The sequence below is a fragment of the Dreissena polymorpha genome, chromosome 7, assembly GCF_020536995.1.
Source record: "Dreissena polymorpha isolate Duluth1 chromosome 7, UMN_Dpol_1.0, whole genome shotgun sequence".
Classification (NCBI taxonomy): domain Eukaryota; kingdom Metazoa; phylum Mollusca; class Bivalvia; order Myida; family Dreissenidae; genus Dreissena; species Dreissena polymorpha.
This window is the reverse complement of record NC_068361.1, coordinates 24,938,047-24,957,345: the sequence shown is the minus strand read 5'-3', so window position 1 is coordinate 24,957,345 and position 19,299 is coordinate 24,938,047. Positions and strand designations below refer to the sequence as shown.

Here is a 19,299-nt window from a genome sequence, read left to right as displayed (position 1 = left end):
TCAGCGTAAGTGTATGTTTAACAAGAGGGCCATGATGGCCCTGTATCGCTCCACTGTCTTTATGCGAAAAAAGTGCAATGTGCATGGGTTGAAATGTACTCAAGCATGTGACTTTCTCTTTCTATCCCTCGTCCCACTGGGCGCTTAAAGTTGGAAGGATGAGCATTTTTATATATAAATTTGGACCCAGGGGCATAATTTGAACAAACTTGGTAGAGAACTTTAAGATGTCAGTTCATACCAAATTTAGTAGCCCTACCCCTTAGGTTATGGACAGGTAGATTTTTAAAGTTTGCACAAAAGAGGCTTTATATAAGCATATGTTCAGTTTTGTGACCCCTGCGGCAGAGACAAATTTGAGCCCAGGGGAATAATTTGAAAAAATTGGTAAAGGACAATTACATGTCACTACATACCAAATTTAGTAGCCCTATGCTCTATAATTATGAACAAGAAGATTTTTAAAGCTCGCACAAAATAGGCCTTATTTAAGCATATTTTCATCTTTGTGACCCCCGGGACAGGGTCAAATTTGACCCCAGGGGCATAAATTGAAAAAACTTGGTAGAGAACTTTAAGATTTTAATACATACCAAATTTGGTAGAAATAGGCCCAATGGTTATGGACAGAAGATTTTTTAAGTTTGCACAAAATAGGCCCAATATAAGCATAGGTTCAATTTTGTGAACTCGGGGAACGGTCAAATTTGATCCCAGGGGCTTAATTTGAACAAACTTGGTAGAGGACTATTAGATAGCACTACATACCAAATTTGGTAGCCCTATGCCATGCGGTTATGGACAAGTAGATTTTTTTTAAGTTTGCACAAAATAGGCCTTATTTAAGCGTATGTTCATTTTTGTGACTTCCAGGGCAGGGTCAAATTTGACCCAAGGGGCATAGTTTGAATAAACATGGTACAGAACTATTAGATGTCACTACATATCAAATTTGGTAGCCCTAGGCCCTACGGTTATGGACAAGAAGCTTTTTAAAGTTTGCACAAAATAGGCTTTATATAAGCATATGTTCATTTTTGTGACCCCCGGGGCAGGGTCAAATTTGACCCCAGGGGAATAATGTGAACAAACTAAGTAGAGAACTATTAGATGTCACTACATACCGAATTTGGTAGCCCTAAGCCCTACGTCTATGGAAAAAAGATTTTCAAAGATTGCACAAAATAGGCTTTATATAAGCATATGTTCATTTTTGTGGTCCCTGGGGCAGGGTCAACTTTGACCCTAGGGGCTTAATTTGAACAAATTTGTTAGAGAACTATTAGATGTCACAACATACCAAATTTGGTAACCCTATGCCATACGGGTATGGTCAAGTAGATTTTTAGAGTTTGCACAAAATAGGCCTTATATAAGCATATGTTCATTTTTGTGACCCCCGGGGCAGGGTCAAATTTGACCCCAGGGGCATTATTTGAACAAACTAAGTAGAGAACTATAAGATGTCACTACATACCGAATTTGGTAGCCCTAAGCCCTACGACTATGGACAAAAAGATTTTCAAAGTTTGCACAAAATAAGCTTTATATAAGCATATGTACATTTTTGTGACCCCTGAGGCAGGGTCAAATTTGACCCCAGGGGCTGAATTAGAACAATTTTTTTAGAGAACTATTAGATGTCACTACATTCCAAATTTGGTAACCCTATGCCATACGGTTATGGACTAGTAGATTTTTAGAGTTTGCACAAAATAGGCCTTATTCAACGTATGTTCATTTTTGTGACCCCCGGGGCAGGGCCAAATGTGACCCCACGGGCATAATTTAAAGAAATTTGGTAGAGGACTAATAGATGTCTATACATACCAAATTTGACAGCCCTAGGCTTAATGGTTATGGACGAAAGATTTTTAAAGTTTTCACAAAATATAGGCCTTATATAAGAATATGTTCAATTTTGTGACCCCCGGGGCAGAGTCAAATTTGACCCCAGGGGCATAATTTGAAGAAATTTTGTAGAGGACTATTAGATGTCTCTACATACAAAATTTGATAGCCCTAGGCCCAATGGTTATGGACGAGAAGATTTTGAAAGTTTTCACAAAATAGGCCTTATATAATTTTCATTTTTGTGGCCCCCGGGGCAGGGTCAAATGAGACCCGAGGGGCATAATGTGAACAAATTCGAAAGAGGTTTACCCCAGGAACATTCCTGAGAAATTTCATGAGAATAAGACCAGTAGTTTAGGAGAAGAAGATGTTTTAATGAAAAGTTAACGCACGCATGCACGCACGCATGCACGCACGCACGACGGACACAGGACCATGACATAAGCCCTGCTGGCCTTTGGCCAGTGGAGCTAAAAACGAAATGAAATCATATGTTTCCGTCTTCGTGGTTATGTATGTCCAACAAAAGAATTTGAATAAAATAAACATTATGTGATGCGATAAAAAGTAGTCAGCAATAACATAATCATAAGTTTAAAATATGATCAACAATCATAAGTGCGATTTATTTAACCATAGACTGTGTTTATATATGAATACAAATAATTATCGTTTTAATGGAAACAGACTGGACCGTCTTACCCAAGCCTGACTGCTGGACACACTGACCTGTTTAAGGACTTCTCCTGGTTCATCACGTCTGATGCCTTCGTCAGCCATTGATACAGTTCTGCAGTTAGATACAAGAAACCATATTACAGATGAGTTAATATCATTATGGAATGTTAATATGTCAATAATATATGTACACTTGTATAAGCAACACAAACATAGTTTCCTTATAGTAAATCAGGAGTTATTAATTGTACAAAAACGTTCATAAAAAAATCATATTAAAATATAAGCATATCTGCATTCATATGATTGCAAAAAGTGTTAATACAGGAAATTTGCAGCTATAACGGCTGGTAATATTTTATTGCAAAGTGCGAGTGTGTATTAAAACGCTCGTTTCAAAACTGCGTTTGATCTTTAACAGTGTATATGTATACCTACAATAATAAACATGTACTTTTTGTAATATTTTCTGTTAAACTTAGGGAGAAACTAACGCGTTCAATAAAAACTGTAGGTTTCATTGACTGCATATGTCTTTAATGCACTTGTTTATCATTTCATGTTAAAGGTTTCTATTCAATTAATTGTATGTAATGTTGACGAATGCAATTATTTAATCATCGTCATATGCTAAATACTACGGATTCCGGATAGTGCAATCTATAATCTCGCCCTTCTTTCATCAAGGGCGACACACGACACACGAAGCGATACACGATATTTTGCGCGACAGTCGCGGCGACGAACTATATATTTAACATGATATATCGCCTTTTGGGCAACCTACACATTGTCACGCAATATATCGCGTATCGTGAGTCGCCCTTGAGGAAGGAAGGGCGAAATTATAGATGGCACTATCGGGATTCTGTAAAATACACAAAAAGGAAATAATATACCGCCTCCTCGGCCTGGTGATTAGATAGTTAGTTTTTGAGCCGTTTTGGCGTGACTTAAACTGATCTGGTCGGTAGTTTACATAGCAGCTCTTCACAATGCCTTCTTGCAGACGTCCATGAATTTAGGATACTGAAAGTTAAGAATCATGTCAATAGACGATAAATAAACACAATAAAACTGTACCAGCAGGAGATAAACTTAACATAAGACAGGCTCTTTTATCAATTGCCAAAAAATAAATTAACAAAAACATGTGCAAACTGATTAATTATATGAAACTCGTTTTTACCGGGGATGAATGGCACAATTAACATATGATCTTAGCTCAAAGTTATAATGTTTTTAAAGTCAATAAAAAACCGTTGGATATTCAACAGTATGCTGTCGTCAACTTTTCTTATTGTGGTGACGTATTGCTGATAACCTTTTCCAGAAAAGTTTGCGGAAAATCACACATGCTTCTAGTCACTACCAAATCACAAACAGGTTCATGTAGTGATACAGATCGTATCATTAACGCCATTAAGAAACATAAAGGCGTGCGTGCACAGCTGACTGAAAGAGGATCTTTCTCGTCAACATCAGATATTTTGCGAAAGAGAGAAAAAAAAATTATATTAGATATAACAACACTGGTACAGTCAACCTGTTTGTGTTAGTACACCTTTTGTAATATGAGATCCCCATACTGATCCGACATTTATCTAACCGTTCAAACGCGCGGTTGCACTTTACCGAAAAAATACTTATTTATTAAAAAAACAACATGACACCTTAAGAAAACTCACGCGAATGAGCGGGCTCTCCACTTTATCCCCTGAAACATGGTAAAATATTTAACAAGGCATCGTTAAATTTTTTATCTGGGTCGCGCTTTATTCTCCCAACACATATCTTAAAAAGTCACGCGGTATAGGCACCGTGGTAAGTAGCTCAATATTCAACGATAATGTACCCGTGGTATATTGTAGTATACTTCTGAAGAGTAGCTGGGGTACATTTAAATAGTACATGAGTCGAGTCGACAACGAAAAGTAAGCCTTAATTAATAAGGCTGATGAAAATCAACGCAGATAATCGTGCATTTAGGTAGCTGTACATGTAGTTTAAATGTCTATTGAGCTATATTAATTATGAATTTTTACTGTTCGTATTCGGCGCTTAATAATAATACCAAAATTTGGTCGCTACTAAAAAGACATAGGAAGATAAATTTCCAACAATTTTTGTATTATTCGACTATTTTTCCCCGTGAATATTTCCTCCCTGAAAAGCAACTTAATACTTGCAAGTGCTTAAACTACTTTGCTCGGATGAAAGCGAAGTTAGGACGAGTCGGACATAACCTATTCAATAGCTTTAATTAAATGTTTATGTTTATAATTAACAATACTTACATTAACAGTTTGCTTCCCCGTTTCTGCCCTTCTATGACGAGTGAAACAAGAATGTCAATTAGAAAATCCAAAGTATTCGCAATACATCAATCACATTATGATGCCATGCTTGAATGTTTTATTTGTTTATATTTACGTTTCATATAACTTTGAACAATTAAACATATCAAATTTTAAACATACTGTCACAGGACCAATTTCTATGAACTATAATGATTGTCTTACTGTCATTACTACACAATACTATCCACAAACCAAGTGTAAACATTAAAATCTTTTCATTACCAATTACAAAGAACACTTGTGCAATACGTTGAATACTTGTGAGTCCATGTGACCGTTTCTGAAGTTAAGTGCCGACGTACAAACAAGTGCTTTGGTTGAGAGGATACTATTTGAAAGTTAAACACCGTTTATAATAATTAGAAGATTTTAATGTCATTCATTTGAGATATAACAATATATATTACATTCTAGTTCGATTAGAAGTAAGAAACTTAGTGCGATAAATAACAACACCAGGGTTACAAGTACCCAGACCGGATGCGTTAAGAGTTTTACTTCACTCACACGCATTTCATTTGTGTTATACGTATGCTTATCTATGGCTACAAATCGTTGCAAACTGTTTCAGTGACGTCATAGATTTCAAGTAATTTTATTTGAGAAAGAAAAATAAACGCGAATTTCTAAATTAAGTTAGACTGCCTAAATATATTGTCAAGACATCAAGCCAGGACACAAGATTACGGAAGCGTATATGGTGCACCCCAATAATATGGTCATGCCGGATAAGTTTATATCGACTTACTGTGATATAACTTGTTATGTCGTCATAATTTTGTAGGTGCTTCCCTCTTAATTTTACTCGCCATAACGACATTAATTTAAAGTCTCGACGTAAATGTTTCCGGCTTTTCCCGAAAAATATTTGATCGCCAAGTCGACAAATCAACATAATTTTTGGCGTCATGCTCTTGTTAACATGGCACGCCATCATAGTTTAAGTTATTTTTTACGCCATGACACCTTTTCTCATATTATGCCGTCATAGCTATGCATCTATTTTGAGAGACTGAACGAAACATGTGCACTTAGAATACGTTCATATTAATAATCATACAAGAGATATTATTTGTTCAGACTTACTCATACTCTGGAAATAGCTCTGCGCTTTGATGAGTATGTCCTTACACAACTCGGCACATCCTCCGTAACTGGAAATTGTAAAATATTAAAACCAATCCCTAAATAATGTGAATACGCATGAGATTGGATTAACATACATCCCGATCAGACTAAAATATTTAATACATTGTATTCCCATTGACTGGTTTAAAATAGTAACATAAGTTTTAACTCAAATTCCTCATGCATAATACTAGTCTGCTTACTTTGTTTAAACTTATTATAAAGTGTGTATTGTAACCTGGTAGGAGGGAAACTTATGTTTGTTCTCCAATTCATGAGCGTGAAATACATTTTGAACTTGTGTACAATACTTTGTAATAATTTTCTAAGGAGAAAAACTAGCAATTTATGTCGCAGAATATTATTTTATTTGTATACCTTCTTGTTAATCCATTGGACCCAAACATATTGACTCATAGTATTCATAAATGTAGCATTATTTGGGTTAAATAAAAGTTGTATGTTTCTTATTTGCTTTTGATGTCATGTGCTTCATTTAAATATAAAAAGTCTATGTGGTAACAGTGATACATGCGTAGTAAAATATAGCACCCTGATGTGCGTGATGATATTCGAGACTGAACGTAGACGTAAATATTACTCTAAGAGTGATTGGCAGGATGTCACATGCTGAGAAACATGCTGATAATCATAATTGCTTAACCACACGCAATTGATCTACGTAAATTGATGTGGGATGTTACCAGAAATAAAAATAATAATCATAGATAATGTTCGAAGTTTATGAGGACCTTCCTGAAAAGGGCCTGCATTATGTGAAGACCCATAGTGTGTCCCACCACCCTACCTAATTTAATTACTAGACTCACGAAAATTGAAACAATTTTAAATTAAAGCTTCAGTTTCAAGCTTCATGTGTATTTAGGTTTTACTGAAAGTTATTCAATTTTGGTGTGGTCTTATTCTGTGTGTGGGTGGGGGGGGGGGAACCGGATTGCAAAGAGGAAACCCACCTGCCGGTATGGTGATCACCTACCAAACTCACATGCCCTGTGAATGGGGATTGAACCCCGGTTGGAAAAGTGAGAAGTGCATGTACCAACCATTGCGCTAACCAAATAGCATTGTAGATAAATCACATTAATATGTTTACTGCATAAAACGACTAAATCAAGTGGATGTGATTTCTGTATTATACAACCAAATCAGGTCAATGAGTTCACTGCATAATACACCTAACTCAGGTAAATGAGTTTGCTGCATAATACAAATAAATCAAGGCAATGTGTTTGCTGCCTAAAACAACAATCACGTAAATATCACTGCATATTGCAACTAAATCAGGTAAATGTGTTCATCGCATAATACAACTAAATCATGTCATAATCCAACAATGAGGTCAATATGTTTGCTGCATAATGCAACAAGCAGGTCAATGTGATCACTGCATAATACAATCAGGTCAATGTGTTCGCTGCTTAATGCAACAATAATTCAACAAATAGGTCAATATGTTCGCTGCATATTGCAACAAACAGGTCAATATGTTCGCTGAATAATGCAACTAAATCAGGTCAATGTTTTGCTGCATAATAAAACTAAATCAGGCCAATGTATTTGCTGCATAATGCAAAAATCAGGGTACTGTGTTCACTGCATAAAACAACTAAATCACTTGAATATGTTTGGTGCATAATACAACAATCAGATCAAATTGTGTTCGCTGCATAATGCAACGTTCATTTCAATGTGTTTGTTGCATAATGCAACAATTAGGGCAATGTGTTTGCTGCATAATGCAACAAACAGGTCAATATGTTCGCTGCATAATATAACTAAATCAGGTCAATGTTTTTTACTGCATAATAAAACTAAAACAGGCTAATGTATATGCTGCATAATGCAAAAATCAGGTTACTGTGTTCACTGCATAAAACAACTAAATCACTTGAATATGTTTTGTGCATAATACAGCAATCAGATCAAATTGTGTTCGCTGCATAATGCAACGTTCATTTCAATGTGTTTGTTGAACAATGCAACAATCAGGGCAGTGTGTTTGCTGCATAATGCAACAAACAGGTCAATACGTTCAATGCATAATACAAAAATCAAGTCAATGTATTAACTGCCAAATGCAACAAACTGGAAAATGTGTTCACTGCATAATAAAACAATCAGGTTAAAGTGTTAACTGCATAATGTAACAATTAGGTCAATGTGTTTACTGCATAATACAACAATCTGGTCAATATGTTGTTTTTGCATTAAACAACTAAATCACTTGAAGTTGAATGCTGCAGGTAAATGTGTTCCATACATAATACAACTAAATCAGGTGAATGTGTTAGCTTCATAATGCATCATTTAGGTCAATGTGTTGGCTGCAAAACGCAACAAAATCAAGTCAATCTGTTTGCTGCATAATACAACAATCAGATAAATGTTTTCGCTGCGTAATGCAATCAGGTCAATGTGTTTGCTGCATAATATAAATCAGGTTAATACGTTCCTTGCTCAGTACAACAATCAGTTCAATGTGTTCTTCGCATAATTAAACTGTATCATGGTCATTTATACCTTAACGAAGAAATTAGTTTTGACAGTGATATATGCATTTAATTTTGCTTCCATTTGCTGGCCTTATCGATATTCAAGTTTTTCAAATTGCATCGTTATATCTTCCTTTGTTATATTGCTTAAGCGCTAGAAGGTAACACATTTGCAGGGCATAGACCTTATATGTGTAAGTTAATAGATGTCATTTACCCACAATCTATATCATTACATTTCTATTTGGTTTATTGTTTTTTGAAAACAAAAAATACATCTGGATCAGTTAGACAAAACTTCCGTGTCATACAAATATTGACAATTAATAAGAAACATCATTAAGGGTATGGGTACGAAACTTTTTGCTACGAAAAAAATGGGTACGAAAATTTTGGCTACAAAAATTATGCCCAAACAATTGGGAACAAAAAAAAATGGTTACGAAAAAAAAATTGGGTACGAAAAAAAAGGGTACGAAAATTTGTTTTCGGGGGAAGTAATTTCCGTGGGGAACTTGACCCATTCAGCGAAACTGGGAGGCGGGTTACATTCTCGATCAAATATTACAAGAAAAATCTTTAAAATGATTTTCGACGTGTATTTTCTGTACCACTTATCTTAAAAAACGTTATGTTACAGTAAAATGTTTGTGGGTTATAACATTACGTTTTGTAGCAAATATATTCAAAACTTGACATACTCTTTAATTACACCATGCTCTTTTATTTTACATGTATATCATATGATGTCATTGACCAAGTATCCTAATGTTTGATAACACGGAATAATGTGGTATGCGTGACAATTACTTCTGGGCATTCACACCGTTTGTGATAGGAACTCCTTGTTGTGTTACAAAATATAAAGACAATAACAGAACTCTCTAAATAATTCAATCGTTTCACGTTGCAACGCTTTATAATTTACAGGTTTTGAAATCGTCAAAAGATGCACATAATAGCTATTTTATATTATGGTAAATGTTCAGTATTACTATTTTCTTACAAATATTATCTGATTTTTTTAAAATTGTGTCAATATACCTAAACTTAAATATGTCAGTTTAATAATAAAATGCAATCACTTATGTCTCATCCAAAATATCAGAATTTAACGGTTGTTAGCATATGCTTAATACTATGATTTTACAGAAAACCATTTTGTTTTATGTTAGTGAAACTAAAACTGCATTAGAGTGTTGTTAGTTATTATCTAGATGAAATATAATTAATATTTGGCTGAGTAAAATTCCGTTCCTGTCTGTAAAAAACACCAACACTGCAATGAGGCGCAGTAGGTTTTTCGTGGCTATAGGAAAACAATATTACGACTCTAGCAGTCACATTTGTTTACAGTATTTCTCTCATTATGAAAGTTTATAAACACATGAACACAAATTGTCTTATTATTATTTCTATGCATGATTACATTGTTGTTGTTTTTATTCTTCAACAAGAAATAGCTGCAAGGTGCAGGGGCAGTTTTCTTTGAACGTTTGTTTTGTAAAATGTTTCGAAAACATCCTGATCATAATTCTTTAGTTCTTTACAGTCTTAGATTGCACCTAAGGACCTTTGTCGTTCTTGTGTCTTTTCTTGTATACCTTCATTTCCAGTCAGGCTTTGGCCTTGATCAAAACAATCAGGTTTTTAGTTTTACAGCACTGCTCTTTAATCACGACAATTGTTAAGTTTGTTCTTTATTTTCCTGTGACTGTTAACCAAGGAACCTCGTGTGCGCACATTGCATCCTATCAACACTTTTCGTTCTACCACTAGTGATCTAAAATAAAACTCTACAACAGAAACATTTTTAATAAAATAAGTAGCAATTTAGTCACAGTGAACGTGATATATGGCTATTTGTTTTCAATAGATTATACAATTGACATGGTAACCAAACTTGTGTATTTTATTTAAGGCTAGTGACTTATTACTGAGTTAACAATACTGATATATACATCTTATCTTAAAAGCTGTTTCTTGTGCAAAGTATGCTGTCTCTTCATTTTTTTCTTAAGTCCCGCTTTAGACAGAATTTCACTACCAGCACCCTACCAGCTCACATGGAAATATGTATAATTGGTGCACAATATACATAATTATGTATCTTTAACATGACATGGCAGTGATGGGGAAAGATTTGTGCTTAATGTCATTCAAAATGTTTTTTCTGTGAAGTCAGTCAAGAGCCACTAATTCAGAAAACGGATTCAAATTGTATTAAGTGTTATTTCCAGTAATCCACTATTTAAGTACTCACAGTAAAAAATGATGTGTATTGACCCTCTTGTGTTTTACTGCAGCTGTCCTATCCAGAGAGTTTGACCTAGACTCATTACCATACTTGTTTGAAGCAAGAAAATTGATGGCAGATATAATTGCGCACGTGTTCGTGTTTTTTGGCATGTTCATGCTTTATGCAACTGCCTTCCATGTCAACATTAGTAGAGTTCACGCAAACAATCTGCCTTTCATGGAAACATAAGAAGATTTTACACAAACATTTGACGATATGTGCAAGACCCAGGATGTTAGTCCATAATAAGAATAATGGATGTTTGGATGTTTGCAAAGCTATTAATATTTAAGTAATTGAAATATGGTCGTATATAGAATTTATAATATATATATATATAATATGTATATATATATATTTATATATATATATACTTCATAATTGAAATAAATACTTTTTATACAATTAAATTATACATTAATAAAATAATTATTACAGGACCGTTGCCCCATTTAAATATGATTGTCAGGCACGGCAAAACATTGATTAATTAAAAAGGAACCAGACTCAACTATGTAAAACACAAAGGTGAAGGAGAGTTGTCTACGAAAAAAAAACATTAAAGATTGAGGTAATTTCCACTGATGTAAATATGGGGTGGAATTTCACTGATGTAAATATGGGGTGGTATTTCACTGATGTAAATATGGGCTGATATTTAACTGATGTAAATATTGGGTGGCATTTCACTGATGTAAATATGGGGTGGTATTACACTGATGTAAATATGGGGTGGTAATTCACTGAAGTAAATATGGGGTGGTACTTCACTGATGGTAATATGGGGTGGTATTCCAATAATATTAATACGGGGTGGTATTTCACTGATATTAATATTGGCTGGTATATCATTGCATTATTTACATTACAGTTTATTTATAATGATAGAGTTAATAGTAAATAAAGAATGGGTATTTTTGTCCGAATAAATATATGATGCAAAACTCAGGGGCAAAGAAGACAATTAAACAACCCTCTTTGTCCTGTTATGATATCAGTGTCTCTGTTCAAACTTTGGTCCGATATGAGGACCCATTCTATGTTAATTTTTTAAATATTTTTTCCAAATGGGACCTACAAACTCCCAATTGAAAGTTTCCAAAAAAGAATTTGTATTATAAGTCTTAACATTTCAATTATCTTCAAACCCATCTCTATAAATTGAACCTTAGAAAATATTATATTAAAATAATTTTATGAACACTTTTGTAATTTTCCCAACTTCGGAGTTTTTTGCGCACAACTTTCCCAAATGGACTGGTACCGGTACATTTCTCGATTGGGAAAAATAATTGCTGCACATTTTCTTTCATGGTTGGTGGATCGTGCTCAAACTCTCACAGCTTAAAGACGCTAATGTGCATATGATCGTAAATACATGTAAGGCCATTTTTGAGGCAACCAGTTGTGGCAGAATTATGGTCCTTTGTATGTCTTTCGATCATGTAAAAGCCTAATTATTATGTGTACTCATTCTTTCTTAAGTTTATGCAAGATTGTCGTCTTTTCTTCTTCTATGGACTCTATTAGCCTCAAAAGAGTGACCTCAACTCCTCATACATTGCTTAGCCGATTTTACGAAAACTTTCATAGTTGAATGACTTAAGAAGTGTCATGAACAATAACCATAAACATTCATTATCTTAAACAATGGTTATTTTTTTGTGTATAATGTCACTTTTCAAGGCTATATCTAAAATACAATACAAGATTTTAACATAAAACTTCATGGGTGTAAAGGTAAAAATTAGCGGAATTTATTAAAAAATAACCCTGAGTACAACCTTTTTAATTCACTAAGTGCTTCATTAATTGGCCAATATTCATGAAATTTTGGTCAGAATATATGTTCCAATCAAATATCGGCCAAGTTTGAAACTAGCTCATCTTAGCTCCGACCTGTAAGTTGTCAATTAACTTTAAACGGAATCTCCTTTGACCGCCACGCATATTTCAACCAAATAGCACAGTTTAAATATTTGTTATGTAATCTCATCCAGCGGCATTTATAGTATTTTGTTCAAATCTAACAAAGCGACCACTTTAACTACGTAATTTGACCAGACCGCTGTCCCGGTCGGAATGATTTCAGACCACAAAGCGATTGACGATAGCCCGTGCTTACTAAAAGCAGAGGTGGAGGAGGAGGTTCGCAGTCTAAAGGCTGAGAAATCTCCGAGAGTGAACAACTTTCCTTCTGAGCTAATCATATGTGAATATGATCCTAAAGAAAGGAATTTTGGCAGTTACACATTTTCTTTGAGTTATCGAGTTATTGGGTTCCCACTGCCGATCAGATCAACTCGATCAAGCCCGACTAAGCGGTCGGGTACTGGTCTGGTTCGGTCGGCATGAGTGGTCGGCATTGGTCGGGATCCCTACCCGATATTTTTTGACATGTTAAAAATATCGAGTAGCGGTCGAGTAAAAAATGGATCGAGAAGCGCTCGGGAAATCGTCGTGTATAAGTCGAGTAGAGGATCGAGTTCATGGTGTAGCAATCGTGTGGCGATCGGATTGACATCTTTTACACGATATATACCCGATCCGCTCGACCTCAACCCGAGTTATTTTAGATCGCAACACGATCCTTTCGACCTCTCTTCGATTTCATGTACAGATTTTCTACACTGCTACCCGACTGCTACTCGACCGTACACGATCACTTCCCGATTGCTATTCGACCATACACGAGCTCTGTACCCGATCCGCTCGACCTCTACCCGAGTTATTAAAGATCTCTTTGTAAGACTGTAGTACGACCATCACGATCTGGTCGTGCGAAGATCTGGTGGCGACTGAGCCGAGGTTTTCTTGGTCGAGCTGAGATCGTATACGGCTCGCGTATAGGTTGAGATGATCAAGAGGAAATCGGGAGGATGGTTAAGTGGACGTCGTGAATGAGTCGTGTGGGGGTCGTGTGTTATCGACAAGAGGTCGAGAAGAAGTCGTGTATCCCTTTTTAGTCCAGCTTGGTCGGGTTTGGTCGGAAATTTTCGTTGATCAGGATGATCGAGTTGATCGGATCGGCAGTGGGGATCCACCTTTATCCTCTCTTTAAATGCTTTGCACATTTTACTCAACAGCTGAAGAAAGATCATACATAATTGATCATAATTGCAGGAATGTACAATGCAATCAATTTATGCAGATTTATGGCTTTTTGTCATTTTCCAGGATTGAAAAATATATATGTGCTTCATTAAATTATGACATTTAATAGTATTGTTTACGTATTAAGTATATTACAATTTTGGTGATGATCTATATTTGATTTGTCTGTTTCCAAACATGTGTCATAGGAAATCAGTGTCGGTATTCTAGTTTTGTACGATATTGGCGGGAAGTAACATATGAACATTCAGGGTATTGTAGACTCACTTGAATGGATTCTTGTTCTTCATTTACTTATTGCTTTTTAAATTTTATTTTTCACATTTTTTCCTCATTAGTATGTAGGAATTTTTGATTTCGTTTGCAGATTTCAGTATGAAGGCAACAATTTATTTTACATGAAATATTAAAGCTAGACATTGTTTAATCTATTAAAAAACTTTTAGTTGGAAATTTTGTTTTGCTCTCTTCCTAAAAACACTTTTCATAATTTAACATTCAGACTGTAGGAGGATGAATGTTATATTGTTATCAAGTGGTTCAATACAGAGTCATGAATGCATACTTTAACCACTTATTAATGGACAGGAGTGTTCTCCTTAACAAGGAAGATTTTATTCATATTGCGAAATGTTTAATTGAAACTTTAAGTGATTTCTGAAAGACACACTCAACTAAACAATACCATCATTGTGACTATATACTTGGAAAAAGTATTTTGAGTATGAAAACCCATCAAAGGGTGAAGAGGTTTGTTTTTAGATGATTCAGTTCGTACACTGATTATAAAATTTTAAACAAGCTCCTTTGCAAATTATTTGTAATTGATTGGCATGAATAGTTTAATCATATAGAATACATAAATATGCTATGGAATCTCCTAAACCATCTATGGCAGAATATTACTTGAATATTTATGCGTATCAAAGTGTTATCAGTTGTTTTCAATGGTTTTTATACCTCAATATAAGCAATACTTTCCTTTTGTCTTATTAAAATGGCATGAGCAAACATGTTGGTTCGAATTGCAGTATAAAATTGATTGTAACAAATTTATAATTCCACTGAAATTTACGGAATCATTTCTAACTTTGCTTTAATTAATTCTACCACCACCCTTACCCTATTTTCTGTAGACAGAGTTTTAAATTAAAGGTTATTTTGCGATAAATCATGTGGTTATACTGAAATTCATTATGGAGTTATTTTGCAATCAAAACCTGTAAATGTTGTAGGGCTCTTTTCCTTCTTTGTGTGTAGCCTAGGTCAGCCAGCTCACAATTTTGACGCAAGCTTTTCACAAATCTAACATATCACACTACTGTACAAAAACTTCCTTTGTAAATTGTTTTACATTTAATAGACATTTTATAAACAAAAGTGCTATCCATCCGTCTGTCTGTCACAAACTTGTTAGGGCTATATCTCAGAAACTAATAAGTCTGTTAGCATGAAACTTCATAGGTGTATTAACATAAATGAGGCGAAGGGGGGCTATCAATTCAACGAATTTGCTTGTTGTAACGGAATTAAAAGTATTAAACTGGTGAAACTATTGTTGTAACGTAAGCTCGGCTAATAAACCACAATAGTGCATTAGACCATTAGTAAATTAAAAAGAAAACATGAGATCATTTGTTTAAAAAGTCAGCATGGAGCGGAGATCCAGATTTGTTCGAAAGTGGAGTCACTTTAAAGAAATCACAGTAAGATTTAAGTATGCACGTTTACAGTGGAAATACCTTGAATCAGAAAGACCATGTGACGAAAGTGAAAACACTTGAGTTATGTAGTACTTCTTGAAAGCGATGATAGGGCAGACATTTGGAGTTGATTTTCGTATTCTTATCCGTTTATATGTGTAAATGTATTGTTTAAAGATCGATTTTTTTTTAAATTGATTAAATTGCATTTTCACGAAATTCATTTTAATTTCAAATATTGTAAATATTTATGATTCTTAGAGAATCCTATGCGCATGTGACAGGGCACACTTGTTATTGACAAAGTTTTTAAACTTAAAAATACATGACTTACATTTTTCACACGAGAACTGAAATTCAATGTATAACTTATGTGTCTAGCTACACACCAGACATCATATAGACAAACATTTTAATGTTTGTCAGAGGCATTGCCTATGGATCATTGACGATACAGTTAACTTGTCAGAATGTTAATGCTCATATGATTTTGATTTTATTTTTCGAAAGCAAAAGTGTCCAGCCAATGAAAATATTTTACTAAACCTATGCATAAAAACATAATTTTACAATTTCTACAAGTATGTGAATATGGTTTGTAAAATTTTGAGGAGTTTGTGACTAAATTTCTCTCAAGTTTGAGATTTTTGGGATTGTTTTTCAGATAAATAACGCGTCTTACTATTACTTCACAAAAAAGGAAAGCGAACCCTCTGTTGCGATAGTAATTCAAGAAATTCCCAGATGTTCAGTTCAGAAAAATGTGCCTCCTTAAATATGTGATAAAGGAGATGTTTGACAAACATGTCATCTCTGCATTCGGCCCAGTGAAAACATATTTAAGTAGTGCAATTTTCATATATAAGTTCCCAAACCTGATATTGGTAATTAGTATAAATTGTGCATGATCAGCTTAGTATTTTTTATTGAATGTAATTATCATAAATAATCTTAATAAACCTGACTAATGTTATCATAATTTTATGGTGTTGTCGTCATAAAAACACATGCATGTATTGTTTTGTGAAAAGATGGCATATTATGCATCACAAATCATGTTAGATTTAAGATTATATAAAGCTAACGTTTTTCATCGGAAACCAAACAGTTTGTGATTACCTCACGATGACAATTACTAATTCGCTTCTAATTAACTCATGTCCATTTTATCTGGATAAATCAACAAAACATGCAAAGTTTAATATGTTTATGCCATCAAAGTCGGGACTTACAAGTGTTTCATTACGGTTCATGGCACCGACAGCAAAGTAGAGTACAGTTACAGTACATATCTAGTAAAGCAAACTCCGATTTTCGGATAAGGCCAAATGAAATAAAGAAGTAAAAATGTTTCTCTCGAAAATATGTAAGTCAATGTAAAATTTTGGTTAAATTAGTCAATTAAAAACCTTATCAACAGGTTGAAGGTTACGCTAAAATTGTAATAATTGTAGAAGCTTATGACTAAATGTTGATGGAATTTGGTAAGAATTTGTATCATCACAATATCACAACAAAGATGAAATCTTATTAAAGTGTATTCAAAACTTCGGTTACCATGTCAAATCTTAGAAAACAACTTATGAACACTATACATGCTTTGATTGTTTTAATTAATCAAATGAAACATAGCCGGAATGGTTTTGGGTCGCATGGTTTATTTAGTTTTTATAAAAATCAACATACTATTCAACATCAGCGCATTCAAAATGCAAATTATTTATTATTGGTTTCATATTATTATATATGTTGACTAACTTTCTTGTAAATTATGATCCTGGGATGGTATTCCAAAAGCATCTTACGTTAAATTTTATTTTTATCCTTAAATTTGGAATTGTCTTAAGTGTTTCATTTCATACTGCAATAGTGAGGCATCGAAAATTACATCCAAATAACATCAATATGTCAGTGTTAATTGAGGAATACCAAAACAGCATGCATGTCTTTATTTAGTTAAGAAATACAAACATAGTAATTTTGAACTAAAGTGATATTATTTAGGAAATGACTTCAGATGTTTCTGGAATACGATCCCAGGAGTCTTAACATTCAAATTCCAGGGAGACATCCTTGTAAACACTTAGATGGATAAAAAACTACTTATAACATGGTATATTCTAAAGCGCCTTAGGTTGTGCAAATTGATGCCTATGTTGTAAATGCATATTGATTCTCCACAGCAGTTGTTTAAATTTGACTGAATACTGACTTTGTGTTGTCTTCAATCAGCCACAAATCTCCACTTCAACCGCTGGGCAGATTCGAGCAAACGTTATCAAAATGATCAATGGGTGTTCCTCTATCAACGTTGTTCAAAACGTTCCAGTAAGATACATGTATTGATTATCAGTAGTACGGTGGAATAGAGGTGAAATTAACTCCTTTTTCTTAATCACTCCTCTTGTTTACATTGCACTCCTTTTTTTTTCTATCTCGTTCCAACGACATACTTACTTGAGAGAACGACCTACTAACTCGAACTCGAGGGAACAGTCAGCTTAGTCGAGTGAACGAGATAGAAAAAAAAGAGGAGTGCACAACTAAATGAAAGAGGCGTGCAATAAAAAAGAGCGGTGCAGTAAATATATGAGGGCACAATAAGCAAAAGAAGATAGCGTTTAAACTTAATTAAGGGAACGACTTACGAACTCGTGGGAACGAGTTAGATATGTTGTGTGAACGATTTACTAAATAAAGGGAACACTCGAGATTCAAAAAGTGGAGTGCAAAACAAAATAAAAGAGGACAAAAACGGTGCAGTAAATTGTTTAATGCACTCCTACGTTATTTAATGTGCTGCTCTTTTAGTATTGCACTCCTCATTTATTTAGTTTTGCACTTCTCTTGTTTGTTTATCGTTCTCACGACTTACTAAGTTATTCCCACGACATGGTTAGCTCGTTCCCTCTAGTTAGTATGTCGTGGGAACGAGAAAGGAAAAAGAGGAGTGCATTGTATAAAAGTTAGTTTCTCTGTCTGCAATCTTAGCGTTCAATGTATTACTCTTTCTTTTACGAGCCGTTTGTTTCATGTAGCGTGTAACCAACATTACATTACCATTGCCTGAAATGCAGCCATAATGTACTTTAATTCTTACCAATTATCTCTAATATCAGTCACACCGCCTCGAAAACTGTTAAACCTACATTAATCAATAAGCCACGAACCTTTGTACTCTCATCATAAATAGCGACATGCCGACGACTACCGGCTTCAGAATATTAACCAACAGATACATTTACATAAGAGAAAATCGCCACTAATTCATTTGCAATTACCGTAGCAAGTAATACGTATAATACTTCAAACGTTCCATATATATACAAAAGAGCACCCTCAATTCCATTAATCAGCGAGTTTTTACCCAATTCAATGTTCGAATTAAGGACGCATTCCGTTGGATATATATGTTTTTTACAAGTAATAGAAAAAGCAATTACTGTGCCCATTTTCTTCAATCGATCCAAATCCAATTATCAAAAATCATCATCAACATCGACAACATATCCTTTACAGATACTTGAACACCTATAACTCCCACGCGAAAATGATGATTGCTTATATACTTCAGTGTGTTGTTTTTTCACATGTGTCCATAGTACCTAGCGATGCGACTGTATATGAATAACTGGTGGCTTGTGGATTCA

General features: G+C 34.4%; 2 protein-coding genes across 16 annotated transcripts in view; one reads left to right on the top strand and one right to left on the bottom strand.

The window, feature by feature from the left end:
• Positions 1 to 19,299, bottom strand: part of LOC127838702 (uncharacterized) — a 160,083-nt gene that overhangs the window by 49,196 nt on the left and 91,588 nt on the right. For 2 of the 15 annotated variants that reach the window (XM_052366613.1, XM_052366611.1), the window contains 2 exons: positions 3,432 to 3,561; positions 2,584 to 2,644 (listed from right to left, as the gene is read on the bottom strand). The exons of 3 other annotated variants lie outside the window; for them this stretch is intronic. In XM_052366613.1, the coding sequence (XP_052222573.1) occupies positions 2,584 to 2,634 (51 nt within the window). In that variant the 5' untranslated portion in view covers positions 2,635 to 2,644; positions 3,432 to 3,561. 10 more of the 15 variants (XM_052366626.1, XM_052366610.1, XM_052366623.1 and 7 more) reach the window with 7 other exon arrangements.
• Positions 1 to 19,299, top strand: part of LOC127838705 (uncharacterized protein C10orf82-like) — a 115,511-nt gene that overhangs the window by 13,057 nt on the left and 83,155 nt on the right. The gene's annotated exons all lie outside the window — the stretch shown is intronic.